Source organism: Hemitrygon akajei, chromosome 2 (genome assembly GCF_048418815.1).
Source record: "Hemitrygon akajei chromosome 2, sHemAka1.3, whole genome shotgun sequence".
In the NCBI taxonomy this organism is placed as follows: domain Eukaryota; kingdom Metazoa; phylum Chordata; class Chondrichthyes; order Myliobatiformes; family Dasyatidae; genus Hemitrygon; species Hemitrygon akajei.
The window spans coordinates 18,279,931-18,296,891 of record NC_133125.1 but is presented as its reverse complement, the minus strand read 5'-3'; the positions used below and the strand labels follow the sequence as shown (position 1 = coordinate 18,296,891).

At 39.4% G+C, this 16,961-nt stretch overlaps 1 protein-coding gene across 1 annotated transcript in view; it reads left to right on the top strand.

The window, feature by feature from the left end:
• LOC140739494 (solute carrier organic anion transporter family member 3A1-like) overlaps positions 1-16,961 on the top strand; it is a 289,529-nt gene that overhangs the window by 14,689 nt on the left and 257,879 nt on the right. The window contains exon 2 of the mRNA XM_073067850.1: positions 4,816-5,281. Coding sequence (XP_072923951.1) covers positions 4,816-5,281 — 466 coding nt within the window. The remainder of the gene's footprint in view (positions 1-4,815; positions 5,282-16,961) is intronic.

Genomic DNA, 16,961 nt, shown 5'->3' with positions numbered 1-16,961 from the left:
AGTTAGTGTGACACTTTAGGGGCAGCTGTTGTAAGTTAAAATAGTCCGTACTGAATGGGTAAAGTTAGTTGGTACAGACAAATTGCATAATTATTGTAATAGTTATAAATAAAATACTTGAAGTAGATTAAATAAATTTAGATCTGAAAACAGTTAGTTTTGAGAGGGGAATAATAATAACTGTAAACAGACATTCTGAGCAAGTATGCCAGAGAGAGATTTTACAAGTGTTTTAGGAATATAACTTTGACATTGAGTTAGTTGCATTTTGGAACAATATTGAATCTATATTTATGAAGACTATCGACATCATACTGATAAAGTGAATTTATGGGGCAACTCTGAGAATCATTTGTAGATTTAAAAAGACCTTGAAATGCATTTTTAAAAGTTTGAGCCAAATGCGAATAATAATCCTGAAATCCCAGCGGGGTGGTGGTGATTGCAGGAAGTGCAAGTTGCATCATTTTGGGTTGAATATCCAAGCCTCGTTTCCTGAAAGTCTGGCTCTTTACCAGAGGGTGGGAATTACAGAGTCATCTTGAATCTGAGAAGCCAGAATTGCTGAAAGTATAATTAAAAATGTTAGGAATACACACCAGGGTGGTCTTGTGACAGTTAGTGACCACTCTTTTTTGGAACATCTAATATTCTATCTTTTTCTCTAACCTCAGCTGATGTCCTAACCATCCTGTTGCATATCGACAGCAAAGAACATAAACCAGTACAGCACCGGGTCTGGCCGTTCAGCTCACAACATTGTGCCAAACCAAGTAAATTAGTAATCAAATGGCTAACTAAACTAATTTGTCTACCTGCACAATGTCCATCTCCTTCCCTTTTCCTCAAATTCATGTGCCTATCTGCACATTTCCTAAAAGACCCTCATGTATCTGCCTCTATCACCACCCCAGGCACTGCATTCCAGGGATCCAACATCACTTGTATAAAAAACTTGCCCCACACATCTCAAAATTTTCCCCCTCACCTTAAATGTGTGCCCTCTGGTATTAGACATTTGAACCCTGGGATAAAGGTACTGTCTGTTTCTCCCATAATCAGATCTCACCTCAGCCATCGGCGTTCCGGACAAAACCCAGTTTGTCCAACCTCTCATTGTTGCACATGCCCTCTAATCCAGGAATCACTTCGTGCCAGTTGTACCATGGCTGAAGCTGTACCACGTTCCTGATCTGTGTTTTGTTTTTTGACATCATTGAAAATCTTAAACTTGGGCTGATTTCCTCCCTGAATACCAATAATCCATTGCAATGCAATAAGTGAAAGAAAGTCGACCAGGCTTTTGATAGAGGGTGAGCCTTCTCTGGGATTGGAATTGCATTGTGATCAAAAACAAGAATGAGGTCCCTATCACTGAGGGTTAAAACATTGGAGGGAAGAGAAAATTGGGCTGGAGGTGTCCAAAACATTCCCAGACTGCTCTTCTGAGGTTGATAAATAACTCTCTATCTTCTTTGTCAATATTAACATCACAAATATTAATTGTGAACTTTATTGTTATTGATATTCTTAAGGATTCTTTTATGTTTATGCAGGTTACAAAGGCTGCTCCAAATTCTAACATTATTATATTTTTATTAGTTCCTCTATTGTAAGTGAGCTAACTAATTTCCTTTTGGCAGTGTAACAGGCTGCCTTCAAAGGAAGGATGTAACTTTTTAATCAGAACCTCACAATTGTTTATGTGAAACTTTCAGGGTAATAACTCAAGAAGTCTTCCTTTACGACAATTCATTTGTAATAAGGTGCTTGGACTGCTTACTGATCTGGAATTTTAGTTAAACTTGAATGATTTCTTCATTGAGTTTACTTAAAAAATATAGTAAATCAAAAAAAAAGTTTAATGTAGGTTCCTGGGTTCCAACAGGCCATTAATGATTGCACTGGCAAGCCCCATTACCCAGTCGTTACTGAGCACAACATATGCACCTATCTGCAGATGCCAGAATACAGTTCTGTTCAGTGTACCTCCGAAAAGCGGTTAAATTTAATTCCTGCCCACACCCTCTGGTTACAGATAACCCCTTTGACTCCAGAAACCGAAGTCTCCCTTTGAGTTGTCTGACTACAAGGAGTTGCAGCCAGTACATTCTCAAGAATCATCAGTGTATTGATAAGACAATGATAATGTTGGGTAGTTTGCCTCTTTTTTTGATGTGGTTGCTTTTATCCTGTTTTGTAGGATTCATGTTGCTTGAGGGAACTGCAATTTCAATGCACTTTTCGTCTGTTTCAAGTGGTTTATGGGTCTTTGGCTCAGGATAGTGCATCTGTTTAATGGGGGTAATATAAGCCCCAGCCTCACCATATTTGTATCACACCACTCTTAAATTGGCAATAAAACACTCTTTCACAGAAAACCTTTCATGTCAAATATTAGTAATTTTTATGCAAGTGCTGAAGCTGTAACTCTTAGCAACTGTAAACGACTGTACTAACATACTAAATAAATGCTCCTAGCTTCTCACATCATGTCCTTTCATCTCCCCCTCCCACTACCCGCCTACCTCCGCCTCACCTGGTTTCACTTATCACATGCCAGCTTGTGTACCTTTCCCCCCTCCCCCCACCTTTTTATTCTGGCTTCCGTCACTTTCCTTTTGAGTCCTGTCAAGCCGTCAAAAGCAACACGCACAAAATGCTGGAGGAACGCAGCAGGCCAGGCAGCACCTATGAAAAACAGTGAGCAGTTGACGTTTTAGGCCGAGATCCTTCAGGAGGACATTCTTTCCCCCCCCCCCCCTTTGTTTCCATTCCTGATAAATGGTCTCATCAACTGTTCACTCTTTTCCACGGATGCTGCCTGGCCTGCTGAGTTCCTCCAGCAGTTTGCGTGAGTTGCTTTGGAATTCCAGCATCTGCAGATTTCTTGTGTTTAGCTCAAAACATCGATTGTTCATTCTCCTCCATAGATGCTGCCTGACCTGCTGAGTTCTTCCTGGCCTTCTAAAAAATTCCTATATATAAAATAAAAGAAGTTTTGAGCATCTAAATGCCTCATCCTGAATTGAACATGGGGGCAGTACAGTAGGAAAGCAGTTAGCCGTAACATTACTACAGCACCTAATGACCTGGGTTCAATTCCACCGCAGTCTGTACGTTCTCCCCGTCACCATGTGGGTTTTCTTTGTGTGCTGCTCTGGTTTCCTCCCCCATTCTGAAGTCATATGGTTTAGTAGTTCATTGGCCATGGAAGTGTAATTTGGCCAGAAGGGCCAGTTATGTGCTGTATCTCTACATAAACAATAAATATTGAGAATTATTGACGATAGCCTTTTAGTGTCAGTTTTTTGAGCTCAGTTGGCTGACAGCATGACTATTGGTGAAATTGACAAATTTATGAATGAGACACGATTATAATACATTATTTTTACAGCATTAAGTGGTCACTCAGTTTGACTTGCAGCTGGATCTTGCAGGGGCAGAGCTGACACCAGAATCACTTGGGAGGGGAAATCCTTCTTCTTCACATATCTTGCAAAAGCTCACTTCCGGATAGATCTTGTCTTGATTTGGGTTTGATGGTTTCTCCTCTGACTGTGAAAGGTATTTTGAAGTGATGTTCCTGACCGTGCTTTGGAAGTACAGCCTGTTTGCCAACCATTTCCCTTATCTCTTTCCACTTACTGAGTTCAGGTTTAATGTCTGGTGTCAGCAAGTCCTTATCGTGGATTTGAGCCTAGGAACCCTCACATTTTGACTTAGTTACAAAATCATGAAGTTAGTGGTTTATCTGTGGTTTGAAATCTAACAAGTTCACATCTTTGCCCAATTATTTTTGTTGATTCTTCCACAGTTGACAGAAAAGATATATAAGTTGTTAATTGAGTTCCTGTTCTGTCAAGATGGTTTTACTCTTTTCATTTATTGCTCGATAGCATTATTGATATAAATTGTTAATTGGGTTTCTGTTCTGTCAAGATGGTTTAGCCTTTACATTTATTGGTAGGTAGTATTATTGAGACAATGATTTGCACTAGGTGTAAATGAAGTTCAAAACTTTGCACATTTTATTTGCAAGAACAGGAGAGAACACATGTAAGATTTAATTTTTTTAACAGTTGGACAAATGCCGTATTTGTCCTACTCCATTGTGTCCAAGACATCTGAAAAGGAGTGGTGCCTCAAAAAGGCGGCATCCATCATTAAGGATCCCTTTCACCCAGGACACGCCCTCTTCTCATTGCTACCATCAGGGAGGAGGTACAGGAGCCTGAAGGCACATACTCAATGATCTAGGGACAGCTTCTTCCCCTCTGAAATCAGATTTCTGAATGGACATTGTACCCATGAACAGTACCTCACTACGTTTTTAAAACTTTTATTTTGTGCATTACTTCTTAAATTTAACTATTTAATACATACAGTATGTACTTACTGTAATTCACAGTTTTTTCTCTCCCTATTAGTATGTATTGCATTGTACTGGTGTCTCAAAGACAACAAATTTTGCGGCATGTGCCAGTGATATTAAACCTGATTCTGATTCTCACATTTCACTTCAAAGCACCTTGAAGCACAGGCAAAATAATATAGCAGTTCTCTCGTGATTAATTTCCAGCACTCTAATGGGATTTGAGCTCAGTGTCTGCGAATTACTAGCAGAGTATCATGACTATATGGTAACTATAAACAATACTCTTTTGTTCTGTCACATATAATTATTGATGAAGATGACTGTTTACAACCACAAAAGGGTTTAGTGAAATGGATGTAAGCCTTGGTGCACGTGAGCGTTAAATCAGGTTGTTGCCTTTTAAAATACTGACAGTGCTTTTCTCATGTGTCTCACAGGTCAGTATTCTAACAACGCTTGAGAAGCGATTTGACCTGCACAGCACTGAACTGGGAGTGATTGCGAGTAGCTTTGAGATCGGAAACCTCATGATAATATTGTTGGTGAGCTACTTCGGTGGCAAGGGTCATCGGCCTCGACTGATAGGCTGTGGCGGAATCATAATGGCCATAGGGTCTTTATTCTGTGCATTACCCGAGTTCCTAAGCCATCAGTATCAATACAAGCAGGTGGACAGATCAGTGGTGAAGGACACCTGTCTGGCAAACCTTTCCTCGGAGGAAGAGCAGATCGAAGTGGAGAAGAATCTAAAAACATGTGCAGAAACAGAAACGACAAACATGATGTATGTCCTGGTTATTGTGGCACAGGTTATCATTGGGGCGGGAGCAACTCCCATTCAACCGCTTGGAGTCTCTTATATTGATGACCATGTACGGAAGAGGGATTCGTCACTTTATATTGGTGAGTACTTCTTTATTCTCAGACACACTTTCAAAAGTGATTGCTCTGTTAACAATTCTGTATTTTCAAGTGTTTATTGGATGAATTGAGATAGTGGAAAATTCTTCATTCGATTATTAATCAGTCATCTGTTCAATTCGGTGATTGTGGTTTAAATGAGGTGTACTGATCTATATAGTCTATGTACTATGGACTGCCTAGTGTTAACTTCCAGAGTGAAACTATTTAAGGCTTATTTCACTTTCAGACCCCACAGTTAATCTGTTAGTGTCATTAAAGAAAAAATAATATTGTGATCCTGTAGAAATTCAATCAATATAATAACTTAGAGGTGTCCTTGAGGGCTCAAAGGAGGCTACTGTAAGCATTTATAGCATATAGTTCTCTGTATGAGTTGATTTGGGTGAATTGTTGACATTTTAGGAACTTCACTCTGCCATAATTGTCCACTTGCATTAAAATTCCTCTTGAGGAAATGGCAATTTGTTAAGGTGTTTTCCTTCCAATATAATGATTTCTTGCTAAAATTCATTCTACTCTGTGGTAACCAGATTGTCTTTAAACATTTTTGCTAGTCATCTACAGAGATCCCTATTGAAAGTTACGATAATTGAAGAAAAACATGTTAGAATTTCATAAAGAAAATGTCTTTTATTAATTAGATCAGTGCTTTTCCCATTTTCTCAGCCAGGTAATCACTGACAAATTATCGTTACCTAACATAATGTTCATATGAACCTTTAGCCACCATTGTCCTACTATCTGTCACTATTAAATGGAAAATGGTGTTGGTATACTGCTGGGAATTAATTCATTTTGCTCTCTTATTCTTGTCTATATCTTTTCCTGTTAGGTGTCAGCAACATTTTCAGATTGTACAATCGCAACAAACATTATGCAATAAAATACCTTTAATATCGAGGATAAGCAGAGTCATTTTATTTTACTTTTACAGTTACTACTATTAACCAGCAAAAATTACCTCCTAACATAATATTCTTGTGCTGTGTGTATTACTGGGAAAGCCAGATTAATTGACTGTCCCTGGTTTCGGAAGGAGATGCAATAGATCTTCTCCTTGAATTGGTGCAGTCCCTGTGCTGTCCGTATTTGGAATTTCCTGAGTTACTGTTGAAGGAACCTGCAGTAAATGTCAAAGCTACAGACAAGAGTTATGTATCAGTTGCTGGTGTTCCTGTAAAATTACTGTCTCGGTTTTATGTTAGAGAGCAGTGATCTCAAAAGTACTGCCAAAGCAAACTTGCTACATTGGGTCTATTGATTATTTCAAAACCTGTCATGCTGAAGTTGGATATGAATCTCCCAGCCATACAACAAGCAAGTTAACTGTTCTTAATGTCTTCTTGTATATCTAGTCATGCTCCCCTGTTAGGGTTCAGTCATCTCTGTAATTACTAACTTCCTTCATCCATGTTAATTGACCTTCAGAGTCTATTGATGTAAGTTTAAGATTTATGAATGGGAACTGACTGTGGAAAACTCACCTGATATGTTGGCTGTAGGATGTTATAATATTTGTATCCATTAATAGCACTGACCTTCCTCGGGATGCATAAAGATACCTGTCAGTAGCTCCACATTGTACGTGTTACTTTTTATAGTACACATTGTGCTCACCAGAGTTGAGCAATAGGTAAAGGCAATTTCATTTTGAGACAGTTTATTGCTATACTGTTCAAGTATCAAATAATTCTCAAGAATGGCTAATATAGTTCAAGAAGATGCAATGCCTGAAAACTTTTAAAAAAAATGTAATAATGTAGAGTCACAGATGGATAACACATAAATTTATGAGATAAAGAGTTTGACAGATTAGTTGCTAAAAACTTTTTCATTGCTTGATTAGTTGATTCATGTAAGTGATCTCTTAGTGTATATAACCTCAATGGAAGTTTGTTTTATTTTAAGCAGGGTGGGTGATTGTGGATCATGACATTTTGTGTAGTTTACACAAATGTTTTTGGTTTCGATTTTCAAGGATAAGTTTGTAACGAAGTCAATATGTTGGGCAGTACCAACAATAATAATTGTTTATCTGTAAAAGAGAAAGAAAAAAAATCTTGTGTACACAACTCAAGTACTGACATATAAAGATCTCATTGTTCTCTGTGGCAGGGAACTTCAAAGTTGGTGGAGAATTCCATCATCCAGTAGTACTTCAAAATACCTTCCAGACATAAATAGGCATATTATTACGAGTAACAACAGTGGAACACCATGGAATAAATGTACAATTGCACTAGTCTGTTACCCATAGCATAGGAAGTTTGTTCAGAAATGCAGGAAGCACAAGTCAAGTTGGAAACAAGCATTTTGAATGATTGAATTCAAAGTTCAAAGTAAATTTATTAACAAATTACGTATATGTCACCATCTACTACCCTGGTTGTGTATTTACTATTTCTATAATACTTAAACATATTGTTTGCTTAAGCATTCTTCGTTTTTTGCAAAGTGCATTGTGGGTTATTTGTGAAAGTATGTAAATGACATACATCGTCATTCTACTATGTCATAAGTGTGTTCCTCGCTTAACAAAAGTGAACTAAGGCTCGCATCTCTCAGCTTCCTTGTTTTCCTTTTAATTATAACAGTGGCGACAACGTACTTTTACAGCGAATCTGAAATAACTACCTATCTGTTGAAGTGCTGTATGATGTTCGAGTTAAAAAATAGCGCAGCACATTTCCTTTGCGAAAGGGAAAGATGAACAAATTAAAAAAGTTTGACAATGGGAGAATTCATGGGTTCACTATCAGTGAATACTAGGTGAATCAGGGAATAATCATTAAAAAGAGCAGAAATGGCCGGCCACAATGGAAGACTGACAAAGCTGATTTCACAAAGGTAACTGGATATTGTATACATAGATTGAGCAGCATTTTAAAGCAAATGAAATAACCAATGAGAAATGAGTATCAGTTTTCCTGAGTATATCGGGTTTAAGGCATATAGTATGTTTTGAAGTTTAACTGCTCTAACGAAACCAGCCAAAATGAGCTTTGCTGATATTGTGAAAGTAATGCAGGAACATTTAGAACTGAAGACATTGTTGATTGCACTTTAGCAGATTCAAAAGGAAGGCGAGTCAATTTCAGCATGCAAGGCTGAATTGTAAAAGGTGTCCGAGTATTGTCAGATGGGCTGAGAGATTGTTTAGTTTGTGGAATTTTACAGGAAAGCATTCAGATACAACTCTTAACTGAGGCACAACTTTAAATTTAAAAGAGCCCTTGGAAATTGCTGTATGAATGGAAAGGGCAGACAGAGGTGCAGTTGAGCTGCAGTTAGGAATGACAGTGAGCGCGAACAAAATTGCAACGTCCTAAGAGGGAAAACGGCCTGGTTGAACAAATTGTGTTACCATTGTGGCAGGGGCTCACATAAATCAGACCAATGCAGGTTTAAAAGTGAAACTCGCAGAAAATGCAGCAAAGTAGGACACATATAGCATGTCAGACAGACGAAAATAAATGGACTGCTTAGGGAAGAGAAAAGGATGAAAAATCACATTGCAGTTTCAGAAAAAGCACTGACCTGCTTGCTGTTGGTGCAAAATCTGATGAGAAGGATGTAAGACTGGGTGGCCTTGAAGTTTACAAAGTGAAACCCAACAATAAAAAGGCAAAATGGCTTACACCAGAAGTGAACGGCAAATTAATTAAAATGGATTTGGGCACTGGCTCGGCTGTTTCAGTCACTCCACAAAATGAGTTTGAATGGCATTTCAAAGATACCAAACTGAAGCCTGTAGATATACAACTGAGACCTTATACTGGAGAAAAGACACCTCTTGTGGGAAGGACGTTCTTAGCAGTGAAATCCAGCAACCAACAAGCCACATTGAGCTTGTATGTGGTAAAAGCAGAAGGGGCACGTGATTGGCTGAGTCAACTACAACTTGGTTGGATATCCATCCACCATTTACATGCCACATATCCTGTAATAGAGTCAACTGAAAGCAAATCGAGAAAGGTACTGGATGATGCCACAAAAAGTCTCCATGCTCCACACCATGAACTCTGGTCTAACATAGAGCAAGTAGGTGTTGGTGTTAACCTCTAAGACTCTGGGTAGAAAGGATGTTGGACCATGGAAGGACCAGGCTGCTGAGAGGAATTGTGAAAGTGACGAAAGCACTGGTCGGACTACAACGGTTTTTGTAGGCAAAATATATGAGAAAGCTTCTGATATTTTAATCAGGCATTTACTTGTGAAGTGCTGCTTGGCTTTTAGCTGGAAGAGAGGAGTCAATGGAGGTACAGAAACCGAGGATTCATCAGATGATGTTGTGTATGCGGAAACCAAGAGGAGAGGTCAGATCATAAAGGGATCAATAGATGGATTGATAAGAGATTACCCCAGTGAACTAAATGCACCTTCCCAGATGAAGATGTACATCCTAGAAAGAAGAAAGAGGATGATGACATAAGTGCTATGGAAGAGGATAAACGTAACAAATTCAGAGATACACACAAGAAACTAGAAGAAAAAGGAAGGTGAGAAAAAGAAAAACAAGAAGTTGAAAAGGAGAGAAGCAAGGATCACAGAGAAGCAAGGATCACAGTAGAAGCAAGGATCACAGAGAAGCAAGGATCACAGTAGCAAGGATCACAGTAGAAGCAAGGCTCACAGTAGATCCGGTGAGAAGAGACAAGAAAAAGAGATGAGAGATGTTCAGAGTTGTCAGAGCCACTTCCTGCAGTCTCCAAGTCAACTACTACAACCACCACAGAGGAGGCCTCAGAACCTGAGATCGTTTTCACAGCCACAAGTCACACCTGCCAAGCAGAGTGACTGTCTTATCCCACAAGAATAAGAAATCCTTCACAGTAGTTACATCTTTAGCCCTGAATAGTACAATTTTAAATTTACTATGGTGCGGATGTCTGTATAGTAGTTGTATTATCTATTATACTGTGTATATAGTTGAGATGCATTTTTTATTGTTGGAGCTCATAGCTCAGCAGGGAGGAGCGTTGTGTAGTTAACATTTCAGAAATATTTGAGTAATATTGTAAATCTATTGTTTGATTAGCATTCTTTGTTGCTTACATAATGCAGTGTGGGTTATCTGTAAGAGTATGTAAATGGCATATGTCATCACACCACTAAGTCGTACCTATACGTGTCCACCTTACTTAAAAAAAACGAACTAAGACTTGCACCTCCTGGCTCCCATGTTTTCCTTTCAATTCGTTTAATGCTCTGGAGTTACAAAACATACCAACCCTGAGGTACATTTTCTTGTGAGTTTTCTCAGCAGGCTGATGAAATACAACAGACTTGATGACAAACAGCACTTCTTGTGTATCAGATTCAGAGTATGGATCACCGGAGACCAACGTGCTACATGGAACCTACACTACCTTGTGGGTGTGGAGCCTTAGCTCACCTGGATCCCAGATTTTGTCTGTGTGGGGGACCGGTGTTGTTGGGAGAGGGGTAGTCTAATACCCTCCCCTTGGACAACATTGGTGGCGTGGAGAGGGGAGACTTGCAGCTTGGGCAATGCTGGTCTTCCATACAACCCTGCCCAGGCCTGCACCCTGGAAACCTTCCAAGGCACGAATCCATGGTCTGTCGAGACTAACGGAGGCCTACAGTGATGGGGCACTGCAGCCAGCGTGATTAAGCAGCACAATAGCTTCTTGAGTTACTTTAGGATTTCTTTTAGTCTTGAACTGAACTGCATGAGAAGATGGGGAGGGGCCAGTGGAAATTCTATTCCTCGGTCATAAAGAATCTGGATTGTAAATCAACCGAGATGGTTTTAGCAGGGCAGGAATACAGTTCATATTACATTTTGTCATTAAACATTGACACAGGACGTCAACTTTTCAAACATTGAGAATGTTTCTACTCTTGCCTTGGGTTTAAGTTTATTGTTAGTGTCCCAGCTTGAGCAGCTGATTAAAGTTCACTCCTGCAAGTGTTGTTTTCTCAATTGTTCAGCTAAACCTATGGGATCCTTGCTTCGTACACACTGCAGGCTGGAACACATTGATGGCAAATGCCACAGTCTGATATGCCTTGTTACCATGAGGTCGAGCAGCTTTTTTTGGAACCAGTTAACAGGAGAGCAGCAATATACTGGCAAATAGATGAATGTGAGGGTATTCAAGAGACATCAGAGATGTAAATTAAGCAGGCATTTCAAGACTTTAATCTCTTTGGGTCTTGACCTGGCTGTTCAGATTGTATCCAATGTTTTCCGTCTCTATGGATATGTAGACATTTCCCATCACGCAGTTTCAGCATTCTCAGGGATTTCAGTCCGTGGATCCTGAGTATTTTTTAATTCATTGTTCCAGCTTTATTTAGAGATAAAGCGTGGACCAGGCTCTTTCAGACCAACGAGCCGCACCACCCACATACCCACCTATCTTAACTTTGGCCTAATCACAGGACAATTTACAGTGACCAATTAACCTACTAAATGATACACCTTTGGACCATGGGAAGAAACCAGAGCACCTGGAGGAAACCCACACAGTCACGGGGAGAACGTACAAATTCCTTACAGACGGCGTCGGAATTGAACTCCCGAACTCCAATGCCCCCGAGCTGTAATAGCGTCACATTTAAATGTCTTCTTATGTAACGGGCACCTCTCCAGCTTAATCATTCTTTTAATCACACACAGTAGGTGAAGGCTTTTCTTCAGCTTTATCAGTCGAAATCCTACCCACAGCACTCTTAATATCCAGTGTCACTTATTTACCGTTGTTTTGCCTGCATTTTGTCCACCTCCTCTACCGTTCAATTGGAAACAGCATAGAGGACTTAAATAACATTTCTAAAAGGGATGCCAATTATTCACAGGACGATGGTTATGATATAAATTGGTACATTGTACAATGAAACAATCTGTTTCCCCTCTCCCAGAATGGAAAAGTATTCTAAAAAATTCTTTCAAATAGCTTTTAAAATTTAAATAATCCACAATTCAGTGCACGTCTTTTCGACAGTGTCGTTCTCAGTTACTGTCCTTGAAAAAGCACAGTACATCCGTAAGCTTTCCAGAAGTTTTAGCATTATCTAGGATGATTAGGATTTCTTCATACTTCTCTTTGTGATGGTGATCTATTTCAGAGGTGTAGATTGTATATCTGTACTACATCTTCCCTGGTGTAAATTAGAATGTTAACTTCATGAAGATCCGTCATTCACAAGTTTGCCAAACATTGCTCTTTCCTTTGTTATATTAAGAGGGTCAGGTGAAGTTTGGTCTGGTTTCTTAATCAAAGAATTATCTAAAATATTATATTTTAACTGTTGACAGAAGTGTCTGAAGGACATATCTGTGTATGTTGTGTAAAAAAAATATATACACACACACTTAATGTAATTCACATTTTTTCTATTATTAGGTATTGCAAGGTACTGCTGTTGCGAAGACAGTAATTTCATGACACATGACGGTGATGTTAAACCTGATTCTGGTTCTAATTCTGAGGAAGTCATTGTAACTCAGTCTGAAATGGCAGGAAAACAAGGAGATTTCAGATTGTTTATCTTTTCCAAATGGCATGCTAAGTAATTTTGCTTATTACTAAAATTGTTTGGCTGATTTCACTGGGAGAATTCCGAAACATCTGCAGTGTGAACTCTGAAATATCTGTTTAAGTATCCACAGTTGTAGATCCAGATAAAGGGTTCATAGCAGATCAAATGGCAAACAGGACTGAATTCTTAGAGTAGAAACTAGAAGCAGCAAGTTCCATCAGGCTTGGCTCAATTTCAATTCTAAAATTAATCACGTCATTGAAAATAATGACACAAGGAATGAAATAAGGCTCTAGTCTAAACTAGATTGACTTTACTCAGACACAGCGAATCCCAGCTTGCTTAGAAGATGATGTAAGTACTATTTGTTCAGACTATTGAATGTGCTTGTCGTGATTAATTTAGGACAAGCTAAATAGTGAAAATCTTCAATAAAGAATAATTTTCTCATATTACTCAGAGTGTGGAAAGAGTCAAGCAGTACTTAAAAGCAGCTGCAGTATTTTGGCCATTTTAACAACATGCTAGTGACATAGTTCTCTTCTGGCTTCTTCCAAAGCAATTGTGAGCTTTGAAACAGTGATTTCATTTAATTTTAAACTCTTCAGGTGTGTTCTCATTTAACAGAGGAAGTGAGAGCACATGGAGGCAATTCATGGAGTTTGCTCCTGCTCTAATACTTTGCTTGGATCTTGGCTGATATTTTCCTTCAATCTCACTTTCGTGTTCCGACGTCATCTTCCAGTAATTCCTGCAAAATCCAGTCTCTGCTTGCATGTGCTCAACTGCTAGCCCTCAGACGCCTCGGTTATATAAACTCAAAAATCCCTTCCCTCTGGGTAAAGAACTTCTCTTCTCAGTTCTGCATGACCCATCCCTTATTTTGAGATAATTATATTTGAAATAAGTATAATTATTTCAAGTATAATTAGCAATTGTGATGCTATCTGAACCACAATTGCATACCTGTCCTGTACGTATCATATCCGAACCCTGTATTGGGCAATAAGTATTCTTACAAGTGGTTTGACTCTAGTTTTAAGTTCTTGTAAGTTCTTTAAGTTTACCAGATACAGGTTTCCCCCGCTATCTGAAGGTAGAGCGTTCCTATGAAACCGTTTGTAAGCTGAAACGGTGTAAAGCGAAGAAGCAATTACCATTTATTTATATGAGAAAAAATTTTGAGCATTCCCAGACCCAAAAAATAACCTACCAAATCATACCAAATAACACATGAAACCTAAAATAACACTAACATATAGTAAAAGTAGGAATGATATGATAAATACACAGCCTGTATAAAGTAGAAATAATGTACGTACAGTGTAGTTTCACTTAACAGAATCGGGAAGACAGCGAGCACACTGGAAGGTTCACGCATTTTTCTATCGTACAGTTCTTTGTAAGCCATCCTGCAAACCTGCCCTAAACCTACGTGCCCTTTCAAAAGTAAAGTCATACTTGTTGGCAATCATTGCAGCACTGTCAATCGTAGTGAAAATCTCATGCTGTTCAAAGCTATGGCGGCTTGATGCTGAGTGTTTCGCTGAGAGCAAAACAAACGCTGAACACTATTTTCACTTTTCGCCACTCGCTGCTCGGGGTGCACGCTGCCTCTATAACGGCTCGCTGCAAAACAAACGCTGAACGCTATTTTCACTTTTCGCCACTCGCTGCTCGGGGTGCACGCTGCCTCTATAACGCTCGCTGCAAAACAAACGCTGAACGCTATTTTCACTTTTCGCCACTCGCTGCTCGGGGTGCACGCTGCCTCTATAACGGCTCGCTGCAAAACAAACGCTGAACACTATTTTCGCTTTTCACCTTTTCTCGTAAAAGCGAAAATCCTCTTCGGATTTCTTTCGGTTAGCAAAAACAGGTACTAATGTAGGTCTTCTGTTAAAGCGAACTTTCATAAAGCGGGGGATACCTGTATTTCTATAAATGACCTATTGTTATTGATGGCCGATGTGTTGGCATGCATTCTGATGGAACGAGGTGTATTCTAGTGAGGAACGTAAGTGAATATTCCTGTAAAATGCAGGCAGTTCTAAATCAGAATCAGAATCAGGTTTGCTATCACTGACACGTGTCATGAACTTAGTTGATCTGCATCATGGTGAAGGGTCTCGGCCTGAAACGTTTATTTCTCTCTGTGGGTGCTGTCTGACCTGCGTTCTTCCAGCATTTTGTGTGCATTTACTCTGGATTTAAAACAGCCGCTGACTCTCTTGTGTAGATTCTGTGTGCGTTCACCTTGTGATGCACCTTTGTAAGTTTACACCTCATTTTCCCACACTGCAATGAGAAGAGTCCATTGAGTTCTTGGGAGCTTTGGTTCCATGCAGCCAGGTCTTGGAGGGACAAGAGCAGCTGAAGCAGACACACGGTGGGGCCCAATTGCTGTAGGCGCCGGCTTATACTGATGAGGTTAAGATGGAAATACTCTTGCAGGCCCTTCTACCTCTCCAGAAATGGACGTATTAGAATGATTTCTGGACAATTTTTTGAACAACCTCTGGTGGTCCCATGATGGATTTCTGACAGGTTGGTCAACACAGAGGTCACTATCACACCCAAAGGTCACTGGCTTTCAATTTCCATAGCAATCTGGATGCAAGTGACTGGAATATGAATTTGTTTCATTCAACATTGCTTTTATTTCCCAAGGAGAAAGTGTTAACTTTCCTCTGTACTGTACCCTGGGCTCAAGAAGAAGAAATTACACATGTGTATAAACTTGTTTATCCACTTGCATGTCTCGGTTCATGCTAGCTCGATTCATTTGTAATGCTTGTAAATTGAAACTCCATCGCACCCAGTCACAAAACTAAATGAGGAGTGCTTTACTTTGAACAGGTTACCAACTTCCATGGTATCTGATGTTTGTTTGGTTCAGGAGGCATAGTAGTTTCTGAAGTACTGATGTGAATCCATAGTGGGTGGGTCTTCTGGCTGTGATCGTAGTCCTGACACTATAACATAAGTGTTACTTTATTTTTTCTATCTGAAGCACCAACTACTGACCTGACAGTGAAACTGGTTTCCTTGCACGGGGGAGTCCCAGTATTGGGACCTGCAGACAGGTGTTGGTCTTATTAATTTGGATGCTGTCCTCTGACAGTTACAGTGTCTAGTGGAGGAGTGTGGAGGGCACCAGTGAGGGCAACTGACTATGTTCAAGGAGCTCTATCCTAGTGAATACTGGTAATCTGGTTATTCCTAATATTCAATATTTGAAGGAACAGCGATATTAATTTATGCGAGTGTCTACTGACAAAAGTTTATCAGATCACTCCTATACATGCAGCGCTAAAATTTACAATGCTGTTGCACCAGTTTAATTGACTGATTTGCACGGTTTTTAAAAAAAATTAGAGCAAGTTTGAAAAGAATTGTTAGGTTCTCCATTTCTCTTCCCCCCATCTTACACATTTGATATATCCTGCTTTAATATTCGGAAGATGCTATTCCTTATTCCCTGCCTGGAGATGTGTGGATGTAAACTGTACTGTTAGGTGAACTAATGCAGCTTACCTGCTCTTCAGACTTTGCCACCACCCACTGCCATTCCCAGAAGCAGAATTAGACTTGTACAGTAAATCACAGTGGCCACGCTATCACCCATTATATCTGCGGTACATTGTCCAATCTTTTTTCTTTAAGGGTTTCACAAATGTGTCTGATTATTGATTCAGATTTATTATCTCATGTACATTGAAACATGCAGTGAAAAAGAGTCATAGAGTCATGGAAAAATACAACACAGAAATAAGCCCTTCGGCCCATCTAGTCTGCGCCAAACCATTTAAACTGCCTATTCCTATTGACCTGCACCAGGACCGTAGCCTTCCATATCCCTACCATCTATGTACCTATCCAAACTTCTGCTGATTTTTCAAAGTTCGAAGTGAATTTATTATCTATGTGACCATATACTGTGACCCTGGGATTCACTTTATTACAGACATTCACAATAGAACAAATAAATACAAATTAATGAAAAACTATGCACAAACAAGACAGATAAACAATCAATGTGCAAAAGAAGAAAAATGGATAGACAAATAAATAAATAATATTAAGAAAATGAATGATAAAGCTCGTGAAAATGAGTCCAAAGGTTGCGGAATCAGCTCAACGTTGAGCT